At 41.4% G+C, this 24,163-nt stretch overlaps 1 protein-coding gene across 2 annotated transcripts in view; it reads right to left on the reverse strand.

Moving 5' to 3' along the window:
• Positions 1–2,115: 2,115 nt before the first annotated feature.
• The window catches only part of ctnnd2a (catenin (cadherin-associated protein), delta 2a), a 249,046-nt gene continuing 226,998 nt past the window's right edge, over positions 2,116–24,163 (reverse strand). For both annotated transcript variants that reach the window (XM_027274434.1, XM_027274435.1), the window contains exons 20-25: positions 21,678–21,927; positions 19,612–19,696; positions 10,506–10,632; positions 6,385–6,516; positions 5,742–5,818; positions 2,116–4,847 (exon numbers count right to left, since the gene is read on the reverse strand). In XM_027274434.1, coding sequence (XP_027130235.1) covers positions 4,428–4,847; positions 5,742–5,818; positions 6,385–6,516; positions 10,506–10,632; positions 19,612–19,696; positions 21,678–21,927 — 1,091 coding nt within the window. In that variant the 3' untranslated portion in view covers positions 2,116–4,427. The remainder of the gene's footprint in view (positions 4,848–5,741; positions 5,819–6,384; positions 6,517–10,505; positions 10,633–19,611; positions 19,697–21,677; positions 21,928–24,163) is intronic.

The raw sequence follows: 24,163 nt of genomic DNA on the forward strand, positions 1-24,163 counted from the left end.
AAAGCCTTTCTCATTTCTTTTCTCTTAACTTTCTATCTTCCTCCCTCGTCCATCCTACTATTCCTCCTCTCACCTCCCTTCTCCTTCAAGCTCCACCCTTCCTTCTTCTTCCCTTTCAGATGAGAGCATTCATTTCTCAAGGTCTATCTGTGGGACACAGGGGCTCATTGGAGCCTCACTTTTCCTTAAACACAAATTGATTTCACGCTCAAATCCTCAGAGTACAAATCACAGACCCTCCACCTGTGCCCCACTACGTCTCTGTCTCCTTCTTTTCCCCTTACATCTCACTTTGTGCCCACCCCCACTCATTTCTGACCTGCACCTGCACGCACATACATGTGGACGCGCACGTACGCATGCTTTTAAGTCAGGCCTGAGGTGTGTGACAGCTGAATAGGCAGGGACGCTATTAGAGTTAGAGGAAGAGAAAGCTGGGATAGAGGGAGTGAGACAGTTAAGGCCGGAGGCATATGCAGTGTGGAACAGGGCAGTTTCTAGAAAGGCTGTGCATAGGAAAATTGAGCAGCTATTTTCATGCCACATTAAGTTATACCAGCCTTCTACTATAGGACTCAGACAGAGGAGGCTCGCCTCTATTGTAAAGGCTAATAATCAACGCAATGGAGTTATTATCCAACACTACATTTCACTGGCCTAACCTAGACAGCATCAAAGAATGGGGAAGGGAGGAAGAGAGGGGGAGACATGAATTCCAATGGATTATAACAAATTCTTCTACCTCCAGCTCCAGCCTCATTCACTTAATGTGCTTCAAGTCCCGTTCAAACTCTCACTGAATACACGGATGAATGGGATCAAAGTCGATAGGGGGGGGCGACACAAAAGGGAAACAAAACAATGGGAAAAAGACAAAATGGGAATTTACATTACTGCACTTTGATGACTGTCCACTGTCATTAATGCGACAGACTGGTGGGTGTCGGAGTAGCTCCACTGGCTTTACATGGCTATATTATTATTATTATTATTATTATTAACCGCATCCCACCAATGTCACTCCGGGACAAGATCACAGTCAAATATTAAGCCCCCTGTCATGCTTATACATGCCTATCATTGCTATGCTGCGTAAGTACATTAACTCTGCAGCATCTGAAAAGGGTCATTGTCAGCAGGATTGTGAATAGGGCTGATATTTCCAAAGCATTATCATACAACATGCTCCCACACGCCTGTCTGTCAAGTCCCCAGTGAATGTTTGTGTGAACAGATGATGGTATCAAGATGTTAACAGTGTTGCTTGTCAGCCGAGGAAGGGACAACAGTGGTAAATTGTCTGTATAAAAGCAGCCCTTTTTTGCATTGTGTTGTGTCGTTGACGCAGCCAGAATTTGTCGCGTCGTACAGCACTCAGAATTCAATGGTATGTATGTTCTGGCTCTAAATTTAAAGTACATTGTTGAAAGTATCGTCTCCATGAAATCACAGCACCTTATGGAGATTGCCACACTTCTGGTACAGGCATCAAGGCTGTTCGAGGAAATGCAAATCCTGGATCTGTTATTAGACCCTCCTTTCCAAATGAACGCCACAAACTCCACATCCCCAGTTTGTAACACAGGCTCTCTGTTGAAGTCAAATGTCAAACTGATCAGGGCATAGTACTTCTTCTGATAAGCAATGTGAGAGTGCTCTCTGAAGTTACTGGACAGCAAATGAAACTCTGAAAACTTTTTGGTCATCCAAAGCCATTCGAGGTAGTGTTTGGAGGTTACTGTGACAAATATTGACAGCATTTATCTATCTTTAAAATATTGTATTTGTACTCAGTAAGCATCTCTTGGTTTTACCTGCCTGGATATGTGAACAACTCCATTACCTATTATTTTCTTTTTCTTATTTTTCTGCAGAACTATTTTTAAAAGTCTCAGGAGGTCTGTGGGAAGAAAAATGTTCTGACATCATGCTATTAACTCTGTTAGATCTTTGAAACTACCTGTAGCTCTTGTGAACAAAAGACAGGCTGAAAGAAAGAGCACGAACATGTGAATAAACCTAAAACACACCAAAGTGCGTCGGATTTACGTGCAAAGCCCCTGTCTAAAACGTGATCTGTTAAACAACAGCAGAGACCAGGGGGTTTGATTGCAAAGAGTCTTTTTATTTTTCCTTGTGTTCAAGTACGGTCCTCTCTCAGCAGGGTCATCTAAGAAGCATGGACACACAATAACACACAACTCGCACCAGAGCCTGAGCATCTTCAGGTGGGATTTCTCTTTTGTCTCAATTGAGGGAGGGTTGGGGGGATGGAGGGGAGGGGGGGGGCCGGATCAGCAGCTTCCACGTTTAGGTCAAGTGAACAAGAGTCCTGTTGTACACCACATAATCATTTTTTTTTTCTGCGAACATTTGTTGCATTTAGTGACACTGACATCTGCACATAAAAATTATATATATATATTTATATTCATATATTCATAGATTTATCATTCTATATCAACTTTTCATTCTAGTGATTTTTTTTTACCTTGGTTGTTCAGGTTGTAAAACTGGACAAACTGTCAGTAGGAATGCCTTGTTTGGACACTGATTTATACAGGAACGCACACGCACATACACGCAACAGAGGCATACACACACTACTACACACATGCATGCATAGATACGCTCGCTCAAGTTTTACGTGTACACACACGGCCACACTTTCGGTCAGATCCATGCACACGTACACAAACATCCACACACACACACACACACACGCGCACACACGTGTCCCCCACACACGCACACGCGTCCCACACATGCTCAGCCAACACAGAGGCAGGTCTGTACACCTATGGGAAGGAGATGTTACTCATGATTCCCAGCAATAAGTACGGGTTTCACCTGATCAAAACACAAGAAAATAAAAGTTACAAACAGCAGAGGGAGTCATCCAGTTGTTGTCTGTAAACTTCGACAAATTGTCCCTTTAAAGTCCTTTAGGACTGGCCCACGAGGTGTCAAAGTTTGGCACAATGTCATATTCTGTCACGTTCTCTTTATCTCTACTGTATACTGAGATGTACAATATTCACGGTGGCTCTTGTTGGACGGACCAGTTTCTATGCACAAGTGATGATGAGAAACCACTGAAAGTTGACATGGTCAAACATATCATCTCCCCAAAAGGAAAAGACAACCCTTTCCAAAGACAGAGAGTGTGCTTTAAACATACACATATGTTCTTTAGGCAGTGAAAAAGCACTTTTGTTGACGGGGACTCTGGAGTTGATGCTGCTCTGCCGATCTGATGCTCTGGCAGCTGCTCCTGACGTTAGAGCATGTCCACAACGAAATTCATTTGATGGAGAGAGAAAAACACAAATAGTGCGGGGCGTTCCTCTCTGGCTGGGAAAAGGGGAAAAACAAAGGTGTCCATTGACAATCCATCCTGACGGTGTTTATCTTTTCTGCTTCTTGTGTTCGCATTTCACTTGTTTTTGTTGCTTTTGTTGTTTCAGTCAGTAGTCAGTCATGGAAAAAATCATAATTTTTATAAGTGGCTCCATCAAAAACATGTGTAATATACACACTATATCACCATTGAACTGTACACAGAAAATAAAAATGCTTTTTTTTGAAAGTGAAAATTTAGAAAAGTACAAATAAAAAAAGATGTAAAAGAATGACGACAAGAATAAGTCTATTGGAGATGACATTCCTTGAAAACAAATTCAGTAGCCTCTTTAGGCAGCAAGGCCATCGCAACAAAAAAGGGGGATAAAGCAGTGCTACGTTTGTCACTTGGGTGAAATGGTAAACATCCACTTCTTTCCTTTTGCCTGATGTGCTTTCATCTTTTCTGTGCTTTTATTTCTCCTGACCTCCTCGAGGACCCGTATGCCATCTTTGTCTCCCCTCTCGTCCTCTCTCTGTCTTCAACAAAAGGTCAGGCCACTTCCTGCTCCTACAAAGTAAGAGCTCATCCTCGTTCACTCCCCATTATTTCTTGATTCCATCTCACTCCTCCTCTCTAGGCCTCTCCGTACTCTTTCTACTCGCTCGTTTTCTCTCTTTTCTTATTCATATATTCACCTGCCCACTCCTCTCTCATCCTTTCAAACACATTTCTTCGTATCTACTCCCACCTTATCCGCTCACCGGTGCAATGGAGCTGACTTTGAAGAAATGAAAAAAAATAAATAAATAAAAAAAAATAAAAAGGAAAATGTCGGCATGCACATGCACAGTCTCTCTTTGTCACTCGACCTGACTTCACTTCATAACCCCATCTAGCTCTGTTTTCCCCCTTATTTTAGAGAACACAAACAAATTTCCTGCCACTGGCTACAAGTTCCCGTTTCAACATGCCATTTGTTGTCACCTTGTGTTAATCTGCTGTTGATCACTTGCAAAAAATAATCCCTTTCACACACGCACACACAGACTCTCTCTCTTGCCCCCCCATAATCATAGTCTAACTAGACCCAGGAGTCAGGCGAGGCCGGATAGTGGCTGGTCTCGTAGTTCAGTTCGCTGTATGGCCGAGAGGCCGAGTAGAAGTCTACGTAGTTGCCGGTGGATTTGAGCCCCAGATGCATACGCAGGTCTTCCCGTGGGTCTCGGGGTGGTCCAGCGGAGCTCGGAGGCTGCTGGGGTTGGGCCTGAGGCTGGGCCTGCGCCTGGACCTGCGGCTGTGGCTGGGATGGAGGAGGTGGAGGTCCCTGGTCCTCGTAGTAGACCTCTTCAAAGCTCCGGCTCTGGCTGTGAGGTGGAGGCTGCGGCGGCTGAGGCTGGGGGAAGGAAGGAGGGGGAGGGTACGGGTCGTAGTCTTTTAGCACGGCTGCTGACGGGCTGTCCTGCTGGGGCTGTGGGGGCACAACGCAGGGCTGTGGTGGAGCCTAGTGGGGGAATAGTGGAGGAAAAGTGATAGGTGGGGTGGTGAAGGGTACAGTGAGCAAGAATTGAGAGTCATAGAAATGTGGGTAGTGGGAGCAAAAGTGAAAATAGGAGAGGGAGATAAAGGGGGACAGATGGAGAGGAGAGTGGCAGGTGGAGAGTGAGCACATGGAGAAGAAGGTTTTGAAAGGCAGGCAGTACAGGTAAAAAGGAATCAAAGGGGAAGGGACTCATGCTGTGATTTCTCTATTATATGCCGGTATCGAAGGGAGCAATTTATCTCTAACACTGTAACTCTTGCATGCTAGTTGTGTGTAGACGTGTGTCTGAAAAATCCAGTCATATGTGTAAAAAAGCCTTTGCTCAGACACACATTTTAGTTCTTTAGCAGAGTTTAACCGCCAATGGTATCCAGACAAAATAACTTATACGTTAATTATGTATTTAATACAGATAATCAAGAAGCCACATTTTCAGTTCTAATTTTCCTCATCAAAGGCTATGATGCTTTCTGTTACCCCTCCCTTCTCACTGGCAGAGTCATTAAACAGAAGCAAAAAATTAGTGCAATCAACTGAGATAATGGTTTTAATTGCCAGTCAGGTGTTGTTTCAGGTTGGAGTTGCTCGACGCTGCCTGAGCTGAGGGCGTGTCTCTACTGCGCACTCTGCCAGCGCGCCTCTTATCACCGCGAGACACCTTTTGTGTGCATGCGTGCGCGTGTGCCTCTGCCATCAGGCTCCTATCTCTCCTAATAACCACCTTGTCATGACAGCATATGCCAATTTATGAGAGCCCTGACGACACGCATGCACTGCTAAGACCTGCTGTGCTGGTGTGTGACTGTGCGTACATACAAAAGCGTGTAGTACATTTATGGAGTACTATTAACTCACCTGGTTCTGTTTGATATCATCGTTGGCGGTCAGGTAAGAGTTTCGGAACAACGTAGACGTCCCGCAGGATACTTGAACTGGATGGACAGTGGATAAAGGGAAAGACAACACTTTAATGTGAATGAATGATAAAGATAACGAGTACCACTACTGCTGCTAATAATAATTCAAAGACCAAAAAAAAAAACGTGGGAAACTCCACAATTGGCTCAGTAAAAAAAAACAAATCAACTAATTTGAGTCCAAATCTTTCTGCAGTTTGTCTCAAAGTTTGGCAATTAATTCGTCCCCCATGCCCTCAAGAACATTGTTAGAGGAAGACAAAAAAAAAAGAAGACTTAAAAGAGACCAACAGAAACACAGACAATAGAAGATGAAAAGAGGAGAAGGGGAAGAAAAAGGAACAAATAGAGAGGGGAGAGATAGAAAGATACTAGACAGAATGACAGATAGAGGAAATCAAAGTTTGTGAGTAAGATATTGGGTGCAGGAAAAAAAGAGAGACAAGGGGAGAAAGTAAGAATAGAAATAGGGAATGAAAGCAGAAGAAAAAGAAAGATAAAGCGGTGGATAAAATAGAATCATTTAATTACTCTCTATCTCTCCATCTCTCTCTCTCTAACTCACACACACACAGACACACCTGCCATGCCGTCTTTTCGGGATGTGTGCTCTCCTTTGTTGCTATGGAAACCAGCGTTGGTTGCCGTGGAATCGTAGTCCATCTTGCGTTCCTTCAGACTCATCATCTCTCTGGGGGAGGCAGGAGCGCTCGCTAGATGCACACGCGCACGCACATACACACACACACATACATACACACACAAAATAATGAGCAATAAACCCAGGATGTGGGTTGCCTTCACACTCAACACACTTGTTTTTGTTAGTGTGCGTGTCTTTCAAGGTGCACAGTCATTATTCATCATTTAGCTTGTCAGCACAAAGGGTCACCTCCAGCATGTTAAAGGACTTTTGGGAATTCACACACACACACACACACACACACACACACACACACACACCAGTTTTTGGATACATTATTTCACAAATTTCACATCTGGTACACACTATCTTGATTCGGACAATCAATCGCAGTAAGCAGTGTTAAGATGTTACTAACAACAACTGATGCAAGGCGTGTCCCGCAGAGTCGGCTTTTCTCAACTGCAACTACTGCTGTTTATTGATTATTGTGTCAATAAATATACCTCTGATTAGCCTGTGTGTGTGTGTGTGTGTGTGTGTGTGTGTGTGTGTGTATGTGTGTGTGCTGTACTGTAACTTTCCAGTGCAGCTGAGCTTGATGGCTGATTTATTTTCCAACACCATCGTATTGGAATTTCAAATCTGATTTATATCTTCAAACCTCACATTTTTTTTATATTTCTGTCACTTTCCCAAGCTTTGAGAGCGGATCTATTTTTCACACATGAATGCATTATACCATACACACTCCTGTGTGCAACCATACATGAACACACGTGCATACGTCCCCCAGCCCGCCCGCCCGCTCGCTCGCCCGCCCGCTCGCTCGCTCACTCACTCACTCACTCACTCACTCACTCACTCACTCACTCACTCACTCACTCACTCACAATGTAAACCCCTTATAGCATACTTAAAGTGCTTAGTCAGCCCCTGTTATCTTGACTCACTGAACTGCCTAAATCCTGCCTACCTGTGCATCAGCCCCTTCAGTCTGCTTAGCTTAACATTCCTGTAACTGCCCACCATACATATGTGTGTGTGTGTGTGTGTGTGCGCACGCTATATAGATTGTAAGTATGTACAATCTATAGCCCCTAAAGTGACATTATAAGAGTACACTCTTAGAATAGGCTATTTGGACCTGCTGAACCCAACTCCGAGAATTGCAGATGATTGTAGGGCTGTAGATACTGCAGAGGAACACACACGCAGCAATACTCAATATGTGTGTGTAAATACACACACATATTGACACCCGCATACATGTACACACACACACAAACACACACACACACAGTTAATGGAGAGAACCACTCTTTGTTGCTCAAGCAGAAACATTTCCAACAGAAAAAAAGATGTAAGGCACACCGAAAATCAGTAGAAAAAGCCTTTGTTCTCTTTCGCTGTGCTCCTACAGTATACCCTGATAATAACAGCAGGGCAAAACACTTACAAATATGACTGGCCAGACAGAATAAAGGCTTTTAATGTGAGTTTTGGAGTGCCATGGAATCACTTTATCTATCTGAATACTAACTACTACTACTTTTGATCCAGTCTTTGAATAGTGACATTAAAAGCAAAGGCACATACATGTGATTGCGGTAAATGAAACTACATTTACATTTTGTAAAGTAAGACAATCACAGGAGGACAGAAGCCACACGCTTTTGTAGTGTGTTGACACTGTTGATATTTAATTTGTAGCATTTGACACCTCTGCAGAGGATTCCATTAAGGTGGATGCGCAAACCTGTCACAGACACCCCTAGAGACAATGCCATCACTGCTGCTTACAGTTACCGTGGGGACCTGACTTGCAACTAGGCTTGGAGACTCATCCTATCAGCACAAAACACAGCAGGACCCTGTGGGGGCCATGGTGGATGCAAAGGTCTCTCTCTCCCTTTGTATCTCCCTCTGTCTCTCTACCATCCTTACAGCCTACAACCTTTCCTACTCCTCTTTATCTTTCACAGTTTTACCACTCTCTCCTCTCTCTCTCTCTCTTTCACTCCTCGTCTCCCCGTGTGCCTGCACACCATCATTACTTCTTCTGCTTTGATCCATCTCTAAGGGGCCGGATTGCAGTCTGGAGCATATGCAGAGAGGAGATACAGATGCGTGTGTGTGTGAGAGTGTGTGTGTGCGCATTAAGGCAGCCTGAAAAGAGTGAAAGATCAGAGGGAGAGGTGAGAAAAAAAGTAGGATTACTGCAAAGAGGAGGAGGAGAAGGAGAAGAATTAAACGGGTGAACGAGAAGGGGCGGATGACCGGAAAGGCGAGAAGTGTAGAGAAGGGAGGAGCGGGAGACACGATGGGAGTCATTTCCCAACCTCTCCCACTGTACTACAGACATACACATATTTCTCTGCGCACAATCATCTCGAAACTCCTTATTTTCAATGTCGCTGGCCAAAGTCGAATCCTCATCCCTCACTTCCTCCTCACTGCATTAACCATCCCTCAATCCCTAATTCTTTTTGCCTCCTTGCCTTTTCTCTTTATCTCCCTCCCTCTGTTTATCTCACCCCCCCCTCCCTCCCTCCCTCCTCCGCTGGGAGGAAGGAAAAGTACTTTTCTGCCTCATCAGCTTGCTAAGCCCGGTGTGGAGAAAGCACAGCTGAAGGCTCTTCTACTACTGATGCTAACAGCTAATGCTAATGTGCCCTTTGCTAAGCATGAAGGCCACCGGGCTCAAGCTAAAGGCTAACCGTAATCAGACTTTAGAGCATGAAAGCCTGTGGGTGGCGAGCACACTAAAAGCTATTTGCGCCAGTGTAAAGACTGATCGGCTGGTAAATGTTAATGCAAGTGGCTCATATCGAAATTATTGCTCATTAAAACCCATGTTCAACTTGTACCCTCTGGTTGTACTCATGTTTCACATACATGTGCACATATATACATTAGTATATCTTAGTTGTATCCTTGCACAGTTTGCTGGATTAAATTCATTCCCATATTTAATAAGAACCTTAAATATATCATATACAGTATATATATAGATATATATATATATATATATATAATCTATTATATAGAGATAATATATAGTATATATATATATATATATATAGATATATATATATATTTGGGAGAGGGAAATGCAATTTTTTTCGGCCGAAACCGAAACCAATATGAAATGCGGTTGTTAAATTTTTCCTATTTTTTTTACTATTGCATATATAGCCTAGAATAAATTTGTAGACATGTTTTTTTCAGGAAAGTAAATGTTTATTTAATATCCTCAAATATGCCAGCAGATTTTTCCAGTTAGTATAATTATTATTTCATTTTATATATTGTTAGAAAGCCCATGTTGTTTTAATCACTGTTCATTTCATTTGCCTCATAGTCATTCCGAGGTCATGAACGCACCTCATGTGTGAGACGCCGTAATGTAGAGAGGTTTACAGCTTCGCTAAAGAGCAGTGTATGATGTATTTCTTCCTGTGTTTTTCCTATATCCGCATCGTGGGTTTATTGTGTGTGAATGAGAAAAGAATCAGCAACTGGCCAGTCACCGCGCACGTTGTTTCATTGCATCAATTGCGTCACGCACTATTCGGCCTTACTATTCGCACTTACCGAAAGCCGAATGTGGCATTTTTTGCAATATTCGGCCGAATATCGGTTGCCGAATATTCGGTGCATCCCTAATATATATATATATATAGAATATATATTAATGAAGAAGCAATAGCTCCATATTGTCTATAAGTTTTATTTTATTAGTTACATTCTCAATATCAATAGCAATAACAAAAGTAGGCAGCTGATTGGCTGTGAGAAAATACCTGCCACAGAACAGCTCAATACACTGCCTTATCACCTCTGGCCTCAGTCCATTATATCTCCGCCCTTTTTAAACTTATTTTTGCACCTGAACTCCTCAGTATCCCCCTGATTTCACAAGCCTAAATTAAATCTAAAATCGAAATCATTTCTTTTCCCTTCTTCTTCTTCAGAAGGAGGACCTCACTTGGTAAATTTGTCCTTACATGCACACACATAATAACCTCTGTATTGCAAGTATCATATGTTCCTCACCAGAGCGGTTATTTGGGGACGTCCTCACGGGGGAGACGGAGGGGGTTCGTGAAGAGGAGTAGGGCCTCTGTCTATCTCGCTCTATCGTTGAGGCAGAACCCACAAAGTGATACTGGGAGTAACCATCCTGCAAAACAAACACACACAAACGGAGAAGAAACTGGTTATCATTTGGGAAGTAACTTCACAAACACAAAATCCAATATACAGTTGGTGAAGTGGGTTCTCTTACTCTCGCTTTACTATTATTTATTATTACAAATGTGTGGGAAAGGAGTCAGTCCCATAGTCACTATTTCTCTGTCAATTTATGAGAGATATGAAATGTTATATATGGTAAAAAAATTAGTTTTTGTAATCATGCTTATATTTAATTATCTCAGCCTCATGTTAGGACATTTCATTGAAGACATTATTATTTGTAGCAAAATGTATTTTTATTCTGCTCAGCACTTAGCTAAGCAAAATTGTGATTTCTAATGGACCAAAAGAAAAAAAAAGATATTACATTTTTTAAAACAATCTCAAGGTTGAAGTTAGTTTGGTAAGTGTGCCGTAAGAAGCAGTACTTCAGTTGTGGTTATAACACTGATTTAGTACTCAGGACCCACATAACCTTATTTGTATTGAAGTGGTTGAGTGCTATGAGAGAGAGAGGGGAGAAAGAGAGAGAGACAAAGAGAGAGAGACAGAGAGAGTTTTGTACAAAGGAAATAATGAATGAAAGGTCTAGGATTTAAGGCAACAATGTCCAGTAAATCAGGATCACGGTGACTGTGAAATATTCAAAAGGTTTGTCCTTGTTGTCCTTGGCTGTCACAAAAAGCAGCCTTGTGTAAACCTTTGCCCTGAAAAATGAAACATTGGTTTGAGAAATTGTATTTCAATATTAAATTTCTCGACTTTACCAAGCCGTGGTAGGCGAGTCAAAAATGAATTCTGGACACTGACAAATATGCGACACCCACACATGCACATACACCAATCCACACGCCACAAATGGCGTCACACTTGCATCAAGTCTGAGCTTAGTGGATATCCCACTGTCCTTGTAGAAAAAATTAATACAACTAACAACTGCACAAGCATAATTACTGCCAAGCCAATGACTTTGTATCTGTATTAGTTTAGCGGTGATTGGAGCAAAGCTCTTTTCATAAAAATGGATTATGTGAGTCAACAACAATCACAGAGCCGGAACCAAATTCAATTTAGCATTAAGATAATTGGGTACCTCTGAAAGCAAAACACATGCAGATGATAAAAGATAATGGAGACATGTTCCATCATAGCTTTAGTGCCTGTGGGCTTCAGCTCAGCAGTGGGAAACTGGTTGGACTGCAGTGACTGTGAGTTGATGGTGAGAGGTGAATCACTCCAGTACAGTTAGGCTGGGGGAGGAGGAAACAGGAGGGGAGGAGACAGGAACGACTGAGAGATGGAGGAGATGAGCCAGAAAGAAAGAGAGGAGGGACAGACAGGGCAGAAGAGGAGAACGACAAAAGACGACAGAAAGTAATGAGAGCAAGGAGGAGGGAGGGAGATGGAGGGAGACTGACGACAGGAGGGTAGCAAGAGGAGGAGAGAGATAACAAGAGGGAGGGGAGCAGACGGAGAAGTAGAGAGACATGGAAGTGGGCTGGAGTGAGCACAGCCCACCCCCTGACTCCGATTTCCCAGTACAACACTGAGAACTAATAGAAAGCCGGATCCTCTGATACACAGTAGTTCAAAGGTAGCTCCCTCTGTTCTCGCTCAACTTGTTTCACATTCTCTTTCTCCTTTTTTCCCACCAACACATCTCATTATATAAACCATGTAACCTCCTTCTGGTACACTGGACTGCTGTGCAACTGGACACTGTCAAACTGTCATAACGCTTAAAAGAAGTCAAGTCACTGAATACTGAATGATGAATGTATTTCGTAGAGTGATGTGTGCGGTCTGCTGCCAAGAAATGTTGCTCACAAATGGGGTTCAGGAATGATCCACAGGGGTCCTTAAGGGCTTCCCTTGAGCAAAATGAGGAATAGTAAAAGTTTACAATAATTGTATGCGCAAGAGTGATCATAATCAGAGACGACAGTATAGGAAAGAATGTAAAAAAATTATTAAAATAGCTGTCATAACCATACATTTCAAACTTACTATCTCTCCAAATTAATTAATGAACATAATGTCTTAACATACAGTTTCTTCTTTCCCTCTCAAGTGCTTTTAAAGCTGTGTCAGCTTGTTCTAGCTCTTCACTGATTCTATCATGTTTACAATGTGAATCATTAAAATCCATAATCCATAATTCAGCCTGACAAACTTGATATCTTTGGAAACTTTTGGAAATCTATTAGAATTTAAAGTAAGTTGGTATTCGGGCTGCACAGCACTTAGTCTAGTATGTCTGGTCCACCAGCCAGTCAGTGAGGTTTAGCGGCCTCAATAAATATTAAATAAACATCAAAATTTCATACACAACCAAATCTGACAGTGGCTGTTTTTTTTCTTCTCCATTTTGCAGCATATCCAAAGACCAATGCTTGTTCAGTGTCAGTGTGCACTGTGGAAACCTTGAGCTAACAACATGTCCTCACACCTACAGACATCAGCCACAGCTCCACGTAAACTACCTGATCTTTGCGACTCTCACCTATTCTTCTCGACTTATATGTTTTTTTTTTCTTTTTTCTCGTCTCTTTCCACCCTGCTCCTCTTTCTCTAGCCCCAACTGTAAAAAAATGAAATGGTTGCTAGGCAACCATTCTGCCTGTTGCTCTCTCCATCACTGGATGCTTAGTTGAAGGTTGTGGGACTGCGAGGTAAAAAGCGATTACCGCCCCAACAAATGAGGTGTATGCGTGCATGTGGGTGTGCATGTGTGTGTGTGTGTGACTTGCGGCACTCATGCCAGACAGCAATTATGGCAAAAACTGTAAAAGGTTACACATGATGAGTGGTTGGTCCCCTCTGGGCCTCAGCGACCACTGAACATTGTCATTTTTTTTAGTCCTTCAATCCTTTCTCTCTCTCTCTCTCTCTCTCTCTCTCTCTCTCTCTCTCTCTCTCTCTGTCTCTCTCTCATTTCACACTCAGATTTACAGTTGCGAGTCCTTCACTCACACATGATCTATTTATCCCCACAGCAATAATCTGCCTCTGACCTTTGCATTCTTTACTCTGGTTGCTTGTGGTCTTGCACATTTAGAAACTGACCTTTATTCTACTGTTGCATTTATTGTATATAGCTCAGAATAATGTGGCGGTGTGCTGCAGCTCTTCCTCTGTGTACTGTTGTTAGCCTCTACGCTGAGACAGGCTATCTCCTTTCTCTCTGTCTCTCGCTGTTTAATACAGGTGAACATCAGAGGGGAACCAGGCAAAACGCAGAGGCAGCTTCTGAGGCCTGGGGTTGGTTCGATGTCTACTAAAGTTTTTCATTTCTTTCTCGCTGTCTTTTCTGTTTATGCTGTATGCCAGTGGAAGATGGGTTTATTTTTTCAGCTCCCCCTAGAATAGGGCTCACAGGCCAAAGTTGGCTTTTCCTGAGGTTTGATTTAGTTGACTAGATGTTCCTTGCTGAAAAGTAAAGATTAATTTAAAAAATGATTAATACTAATAATATAAAAGAGTTTTTCTAATTATTAATTATCTTTCATGATCTGAGCATGGCAAGCAGAGTGACACCTCTTACAAGAAGTCAGTCAAGTAAATGAACTTGGGACCCTAGTACTATTTTGCATCTTAAAAATACAGCATAATAGGTGTTTGTTTTTGTCCTGCGGCCAACCATTAAGTTTTAGTTTTAGTTGCCCAAAGAAAAAGATTGGGCACCCTAGTACAAGCTCATCATTTTATTCTTTGGCATTCCTATTGTCAGAAAAATAGAAGAAAAAAAAAAACATTTTAATATGAACTTATGAAAAGCAAGGATTTGTAAATACTTGTGATGCTCGTTTCATTACAGTCAGATGGTAGTTATGATAGTTATGACGTGTGCCACATACGCTCTCTGGCACTTTCCTTTCAAATGTATTCATTTTATTTACAAGGACATCTTGAGTTGTTGTCAGTTATGTGTCCAATGGAACTGCAAAGAACCAGGTTGTGCAATCAGTGACCTTACACATACACATCGCTCACAATTTTCTCACTCACTCATATCACACAAACACACACCCACATACTGAATTACACATGCCAGGAACATATTGTAAATCTGTCACACGTATGACAAACACAGCATCTCTCTGACCCTCACCCCCATCTGTCACATGTGTGTGTGTATCTGTTTTTGTGATTTGTGTATGTTTGTGATGTATGTGTGTGATATGAGTATGATATGTGTGCTTGTGTGTGCGCAAGTGAATATGTCTGATTAAGTGCCCAAGCTAGATCATTTATCAAGAAATGAGGCACGGCAGCGCAACAGAAATTATGCACTGAACAGTGATGTGACAAAGTGTAACGGTGTTAATGCATAGTATGAAATTCAGTGTTTAGCTCGTGTTTTGTGTGTGCGCGTGCATGAAAGAGAGAGAGAGAGAAAAAGAGAGAGAGAGCATATATATGTGTGTGTGAAAGAGAAAATTTGGTCCTTTTGGTCCTATTAAGAGTGACGATGTTTCAAGTCATTGCTTTCTACAGAAATCCCTTGTCGAACAGTACTGCACATTAGTTGTTTACTTAAAAGATGACCTGTGGTTTCCCTCTCAGGAACTGTAGATGAAACACACACACACACACACACACACACACACACACACACACAAATACAAACACACAGAGTGAATGAGGACACATCTTGTCAAATAATCCAAATAAACTTGGGTAAAAGTAGAGTTTTAGTGCACTCTGGAGACTATTATACATGATTTATCTTTAAGCCAGTGTTGCAACAAACAGATTTTGGCTTTGGTTTATTAATGACTGCTGCACCACTGATCAAATCATCTCAAAAGCTATTTTCATACAGAGTTACTGTTTATTTATGGGCCCTCAACCTTTCATTTTAGCATGTTCAAAAACTGCTGGGCAACCCAACCCTCAGGTCTGTTGCAATTCTCTTTTCTTTCACAGTGCTCCCATGGCACTGCTGTAGGAAATGATTAACTCTTCTTACTGCAGTCTGACAAAAACACACATATTCAAAGACACACACACACACACACGCACTTGCACAGAAACAAACATGAATGTGTACCCACTGCCCCTAACTTCTACACATTTTTAAAAGTGTGTTTCAAAAGATCTCATTACTTCAAGACTTCAAAGCAAACAGCTCTTTGCCAACACGACTTCAACTGACTCATTATTGACCCAACACTTTTCTCTTCTGCCCAAAACTACACACACACACACACACACACACACACACACACACACACACACACACACACACACACACACACACACACACACACACACAGCACATAGCATGCTTATTTTCAAACTGTAAAAATTTCAACAATTCACGTCACTGCCTTTCCTTACTCTTTTTTTCATTCCCTCACAAACATTTTGCAGAGACACCCGACTCCACTTCCGTCTAAATTGTATGCTAATCCATGTTTGGATGGGAGGCTAACAGGATTTTTGCTGCACCTAACACCCATGACCTAATACGTAAAGCAGGGATACGAGCAGTAAAGTCACTTATTTTGGAGCTCTGGACTTGGGCGATAAAGTCAAAGTGTGGATCCTCTAACGCAACCATTTTCACAGTTATAAAATTAGGTGGGTTTGTCACTAACCAGGCTGTGTTCATGCAATTTAAGCAGTAAATAGTAAAGGTATGGTGTCTATCAATCTTTCAAAGAAAATTTGAATGTGACAGTATACAGCATAATGCAACAACTTAACTAGAAAGTGTCAAAAAAGTGTGAGTCAGATGATTTAAGTTGCTTGTGTTGAATTTAATAAAAGTTGTCCTGGATAACAGCGACATTTTAACTGCATTACAAGATCCCGATCAAGATTATGATGAAGTACAGGTGGCTCAGTTGGGATGAAACTGGGTATGTAACAACAGGACAGACTACAGATGATATCTTGTTTCAATTTAAAGATGATGGATGGGGGTTTTGCTGTTGGTGTGGAGCGAAAAGGTCTGAAAAAGTATTTTTTCTTTTTTTTTTCCCCCACTGAATTAATGTTTACATCATACTGGATAAAATGAGACTAACTTTGTTGTCTTAAAATGTGTGGCTATTAATCCTATGCACAGTTTCCCTTCCTTTAATATCTGTCTTTATTAAAGCAAAGATGGGTGTGGCAAAAAATAAACAAATAAATAAATAATGGAAAAGAAAATGAAGCAAGCTTTGCCAGGCTAGACTGCTGTGTAACGCCAGTGTCCTTCATGTCTGATCACTGGAGTGTTATGGCATCCAGTCAAGTGTAATGCTATCCAGTGGCAATGATTAGAGAAGTGTGAAGCAGATGAGGCTCCAAGGAGCCACATGGGGATACTGTTCAGTGTAATGCTGGGGAAGAGAGGATGACGAATGAAGAAAGGGACACAGTCGTCAGGATGAGATGAGGACAGACTGATGCCATAGGGTGGCCTGTCCTGAAGTGACTGGCAACAGTCAGAAATCTAGGGCTCATCTTGGAGCTCAGTGCAAAATCATCATAAAAGGAAGGAGGAGTTGAGAGTCTAATGCTTTTTGTTTGTCTCACCAAACAAGTGGAACAAAATATCACTTTACTGAACGATTTCCTCTCACTAGTTTCTACTGTATGAACATTATAAAAGAGTATTTAAAGGACGGCAGCTAGCGCTTAGCATCAGGATTTTTTGAGGTTTGACATCTTGAAATTCAAGTGTGAAAGATAACACGATGAAATGACTTGTTGAAGGGAATGAAGTTGCAGTGCGCAAATAATAATTTCATCAAAGATTTCACATTAAAAGCAAAATATGGGACAATACTGAATAATATAAATCTTTGCTCCCAAAGCAGAAAAAATAAGAGGAACACTCGCAGCATAATGGGATGAATGGAATAAAATTCAAGACTTCAAAACAAACTGTTTGTCGCAGGGCTTTCATTGCACAGTGTTAGATTGTACATGTGGTTATACAATTGTTCACATAAGCATGCAACTTAAATGCATCATAGCTTCATTCTTTTCTTTTCTCGAGATGGAAAAGACGCATTCAAAGCCAAGGACGCCTCTCTGGATGTGTTAACATTTCCAAGTATCTCACTGAAACATGACGATTACGCTTCGGAAGTTTTAGTGCACTGAATGTCAGATAACCTTGGTGGCAGGTATTCAATCCACAACGCTCATTACTGACAAGTGAAAGGAGCAGAACATCTGTCATTGCTTTTAATCAAGTTGCAACTGTGTGTGGGTATATCTCATTTGAAAAGAAACAAAAGACCCAGAGGAGAGGCAAATGTTTGTGTGTGTGTGTGTGTGTGTGTGAAAGACAAAGATAAAAGTGTGTCTGCGGGTGAAAGCAGCACACACACCAGTCATCATTTCAGTGGACCTTACATGGTTTTCTCACTTTATCCTGTTTGTCCATTTTTCTTGAGCTACGAGTTAGCTACTGTATTAATGAGCTACAGTTTCCTAGTCGCCCGCAGCATTAACACCCTTTGTCAAGTTAGTATGTGTGTATATACGTTGAAAAAGAAAACCCAGAACAAAAGGCTGGTGACTAACGCGAAGTTATTGATCTTCCTGCCCTTGCAAACACTGTTGCTCGGTTGTGACAGTGCTCAGCAGAACCCCATTATTCTTTGTCTGGAGGTAGTTGTGACAGACCTCAAGGCAAAAGCACACACACAGATACATGCAACACAGAGAATATACAGTATACTGCACAAGACACAACCTAAAGCCAGAAATATGAAATGCAAGTGGATGTTCCTATACAACCCTAAGCACTTGGTTACATGCTCAACTCTCAGCATTTATGAAGACACACCATAAACCACACAGGCTACAGTAGCCACTCTCCAAAACAATATCTGCTAAATAAATATGATTACACTGAGGCACTGAATCTTTAATTCCAAGTGTCAACTTCACAGAACTGAACCAGCACCCTGTTAAGTCCCTGCTAGGACTAGCTGTGGTAACGACCAGTCTGTAATAATAAATGAAAATTTAACAATAATACCATAAACTGCTGACTGATTAAAACAATAAATAAAATTTGCTGACAGATAGTGGCTAAGCTGTCGATTACAGGATGGAATGAGCTCAGCTTAGCAGCCACTCAAACCAGTGGAGCATCACACTGAGTGTGGGAGAAAACCGCAAACCCTGACAAAGATTAGTCCTGACCAGAAAACAAAGCATAATTCCACCAGTGAGGTTTCAGATATTTATCCGAGAGCAGAGAGCAGAAAAGACCAATATCTTCATCTGTCCAAATATGAAAAGGCAGCAAACCGCTCAGAATAAACAATATCTTTAACTGTGTATCAAGTGTGAGTTTTGCTTCATTAAACAGCTCCAGCAGAGAATGATCCTCAACACCTGCCTCAGTGAAAATGAAGTCTTCATCTTAACATAGTTTTTCCACAGATGGTTCAAGGCCAATTTGCCATATATAGTAATTGCTTTTCCAATTATAAAGATGCTCAAAAACATAATTTAATTAACCCGAGTGTTACTGCCAGCCAATTTGATATCTAGCTCTTTTTTTTTTCCAAAGCTTGTTACTTTTCCTGCTCATTCACAACACAAGTGTATCCGTATATATGTATATATATATATATATATTTGATTAAATATATATATATATATAATTGCACTGTTTAACAAAACTGAGGAAATAAACTGAGGTTTATGTTAAAATTGCCATTACAACTTTTAAAAATAGTCTAACACCGTAACATTTTAATTCCAAACCTAACTAAATCATGATTAATTCATTATGTAATATGAATACAGCAGACCTATCACATATTGAATATGTTCTTGCAGAGATGGACATCATATAAATTATTCAGCTACTGTGGGTCTCATGTCTTCAACCAGTAGCCATAATTGATCACGTGACTTTTGTAAGTCAAAAACAAAAGGAATGTTTAGTTTGGAGTCACTGCATGTGTATGACAAGAGGTAGTGTGGTTGTACTACATCCTACCTTCTTGTAGAGGGAGCGCAGATCTCTGTACTGCCACATACTGCTGAGGACCTGAGAGGCTGCCTTTACCACCTTTGCTGAGTGTCTGGAGAGAGATTGAAAAAGACAGAGTTATTTCTCCTGGACCCCATTTCTTTGGATAATATTGATATGTTATTCTGCCCCCCATCTTTACCAGCTGCATAAGATGTGTGCAGGCCAGTGGCACTTGTGATGGCTTTAAAAGTAAGAGGGCCATTGCTCTTTTCAGCAGAGAATGATTTCCCTTGCACAAAAACTGAGAGTTTTCCAGATGAGTTGAAAATGACCCTCTCTGCCATGCTAATGGTCCCATCCCTGCCACTTAGCTGAAAAATGACTCTAGTAGGAGTCAGTTCATAAGTCCTGCCCCTCGAACAGCTACAGAGGGAAGCAGAAGGAGTGCTCATTTTCCATTTGCCCACCAAAATTAGCAAAGATCCTCCTGAAAACAGTTTTTACCCCAAGTAAAAAACAAAAAGAAAAAAAAGAGTGTTTTGAAGAATGAAATATGGGGTATTGATTTAAACTGGAAGCTATTGCACCAGCTGACTATAAACACCATGTACTGGAATTCATCATAGTTACACATAGTGATCATATCATTTTGATTGTGATATGGCAATCAGACTTTGACGTAATGTCACGTTGTTGTACAGTACCGTTGCACAGCAACAACAAACGTGACTGAAAGCAAAAGCATCATTTCTACCAGCTCCACCGTGGACCATATTGCTGATTTTATGAAGGTGATGTGTTTTGGCAAAAGTATAATAACCAAACATTTCTCTCAATCTTTTTTCCTTTCATTGTATTGTTTAACTCCTGCTGTTTCAAAGAAGCTGGTAAACAGCCATCTATGGTAGTACTGTAATGGGCATTCACCAGATCTAAAAGTGTGTAATTGTGTGTATGAAGCATGGCACTGCTGATAAGGAGCACTTATCCTCAGTGTACCTATCTGAGGAAATGAAGATGTGTGGGCTATTAGTAGCTAACTACACTCACTGTGAAATTTGCACTTATGAAGGTTTCTTCCAGCACCTCATCTCTCTCTGTAATGGTGCCCTTGAGCACAATTCCCTAAATAGACTGGGTCTCTCTCCATAACAATAAATGAACGTTTGACCTCCGTCTGATAAGACTCTGGTGTCATGGCAACCCCTGACCCGCTGGTTGCTATAGCAGCTAGGCAGAACACCCTGCTTGGTCTCCCATGGTGACAGGAGTTATATTCCTGCAGCATCTTCCTCGTTGTTTTTTTAAGCCGTCTTATATGGACGAATGGTCAGAGAGAAGGCAGGCACAGTTATGAATGATGCATGTGTGGTCACATGGAGCCACCGGTCATTACTGACAGTATGGGGCGATGCCTCGGCAGGTATAGCACAGTAAAACAGTGAGAATGTTTTGCTTTTTTCACGGCCTGTACATAACATTTTAGGATTTGAGCAGTTATTTAGGGCTGGTTGAACTTTAGAAAAATCACTGCAAGTCATCAGGGAGCTTTCTCATTTTGTCCTCTTGCTTATTCCAAGATTAGTTTGGTGATTACTCTTTTTCCATTATGCAAATGAACCAAACCCTATCAAATGTGATTGTACAGTGTAACTTTACATACATCTTTTCTGCTTTGTCAGAAACAAACTGTGTTGTGAGACACGGCTTCACTAAATGTCTTTCACCTTTCATGAGCAGACAATTATACCTGCTTGAATGTGGAGGAAAGTTAAGGACATATCATTATGATCTAATAACCACTTCATGAACAGCGCAGGTAGGTCTGTTCTGTTGTTATAAATACATATGACATACTTTTCCATGAACTGTTATAATATATCATTATCTTCAGATTTTTAATAGCGCCCTTTGAGGATTTCTCCTGAACCCAATTTGGAGCTCCCGTGAATGCATTTCAAGTGATGTGAAGTCATACGGATGAACAATGTGGTGCTGCTGCAGCTCAGTAACAAGACCCTAAGATTGCATGTGTTGCATTTATTCTCACTGTGTGTTATAGTGAAAAAAAACAACCTTGGTCTACTCACTTGTCTCCTTTGCTGCGGGCGATGCCAATGAGTTTTTCTATGCCACCGGCATCGCGCAAGGCTTTTGCATTCTCCATGTTCTTTGTGATGACTTCGTGCAGCGCGCAGCAGATGGCAGTTACCGTGTCATCTGACATGGCCTTGCTGGGAGAGCCTGTGGTCCCGGAGGTCGCACTGCTGGTGGCGTTATTGTTGCTGCTACTACTACTGCCTGGTAACCGATGGATCAAATCTCTCATGGCATATTTACCTGGTGTGGGTGGAGAAAATGAAGTAAAATATTGGTCAAGTATTATTCTCTGCACAACCTCCTGTATATTGCCAATTTTGTTGGAAACACCTTGAGAGGTTATTCTAAAAATTGCTTCCGGATTGATTTTATGAACAATAGAAAGGACAGATATAGAGGCTACTGGACAACATGAACATTCATTTCTGATATGTACTGCATATGTCTGCAAAACTATACAGTATGTTAGGGTAAAAGTGTATATTTTCATTGATTAAGGCAAAGTGATCATTTTAGATGAGCATTTATGTTGTGTGGTTATGGGTATGAGTGACTGGTACAGAATAAAAATCCATACAACTACATGAATAATGTATTTGTCTATGACATTAAACTAATATTGCCCTTTCACTGTCTTTAAAGCAAACATCTTGCACAGCTAGTGAGTAGTTTGGATAACTCCTGAAGCTTTAGCTTGAGAGAACACACTGCAAATCCTTTGACGCACACACACTAATGCAGACATGCTGAAAATCCAATAAAAAAGGGGCGACTCGTGGTATTTCGGTGAAAAGGCTGGCATATAAAGAAAATGAAAAAAAAAAATTGACATTCAACGAAAGGGCTCGTTGGAGAGATTGAGGTAACAGAGAGAGGGAGTAATTAAGAAGTGCGGGAGATGCTGTCAGATAGGAAACCCATAAACTCAGCGAGTGAGAGGGCGGAGCAGATGGAAGCAATAGCATGTGGAGTGAAGGTGAGTTTAAGGCAAAGTGGTGTGAGTATGGATTTCAGAGAGGGAATGACGAGATGAGGACAAAACCACCTACATGTAATCTGAGCTCACCCACACAGAAAGGTAGCTTTAGTTAGATAAAACTCTTGTCAAGACATAAAAGAATACCATCCACAGAAAACAGGCTGTTTTAGTTCAGATAAGAATAGTTTGTTTGCATATTTTTAGATACTTATATTAGGCTGGCTGCAGCTCAGGTGGTAGAGCAAATCATCTGCAGATCGTGGGTTCCGAGTTCTACCTTGCACTGCCCACATGCGTCCTTGGGCAAGACATTGAACCCCAGTTTGTGCCCCATTCCCTGGAGATGCAAAAGCCAGTGTGTCCCTATTGCTGGTTCCAAGCCTGGATAAATGTGGAACGTTACACCAGGAAGGGCATATGAAAATCCTCTGCCAAATTAAATATGCAGATCATCAGATCTTAAACAAATAATTCGCTGTGGTGACCCCTATGGAGAGCAGCTAAAGAAATGCCTGGACATTGTACTGATTCAATTATTTCCTGCAGTGATTCTGCAATCAACTACTCACAATGGAGTTTCCCATGAGAAAGAGCTCACCAGATATAAGGATGACTGAGGAGAGGGCCCAATAAAGGAGAGATCAGAGCAAATATGTGATAAGTGGAAAAATGGAAGACAGGAGATTAAAGGGATGAGAGGAAAAAGGTGGTCATGCTGACTGAGGTGGTGTGTGGAGATTCATCAAACACGAGTGGCAGTCAAGGGGTAAGAAATGCCTTGACCATCATAAAACCTGTCAATTACACTTGAATCATTTCGAGCTCCTGGGACCCACAGGTCATGTTCCCGGTAAAGAATCAATTTGGATGCAGAGGTGATTGTTGAGCAATGAACCATGGATAAAACGAGGTTCTTTTTTAACAAAATCCACTGGATAGAACACTAGGATGAGCCCTCTTACCCTGATGCATACTAAAAGGTACACTTCATTCAACTGTGCATCTCCACAATAAATCGCTCTAGCCTCCCTGTGACATGTTGCTGGCTGTGACAAAGCATGCCATTTAAAACAGTATGAGTGAATACCAGTTTGTGTGCGCATACACCACTGAAGAGCTGCTCAGTGTGGGTCATCGTCGCCATCTGAATTTTTTACAAATGCAAGTCCTCCACAGAAGTGCTGGATCAGATAGTGTAGATAAAAACAGGAAATGCTATTGTAAAAGTTAAATCCGCTTTTGAGTCACCTTCATGTCGAGCATGAGATCGTCGGAAATACTCAATTTGCAATAAATGTCAAATCCTTTTAGATTTCACCAGTTGTAAAATAATGCTTCTAAATGACTCATTTTCATGGCAACAGCACAAAACTACCAAACGCCTATCTAACTGCTACTGCATTAAAGGTCATAATCTTGGACTGTGCTACTTTGAATTTGTTACGTCTCAGCGAAAAATAAAAGTAAGAACAAAATGCTAGAACCAATCTCCTCTTC

The sequence above is a fragment of the Larimichthys crocea genome, chromosome XXIII (genome assembly GCF_000972845.2).
Source record: "Larimichthys crocea isolate SSNF chromosome XXIII, L_crocea_2.0, whole genome shotgun sequence".
In the NCBI taxonomy this organism is placed as follows: Eukaryota; Metazoa; Chordata; class Actinopteri; family Sciaenidae; genus Larimichthys; species Larimichthys crocea.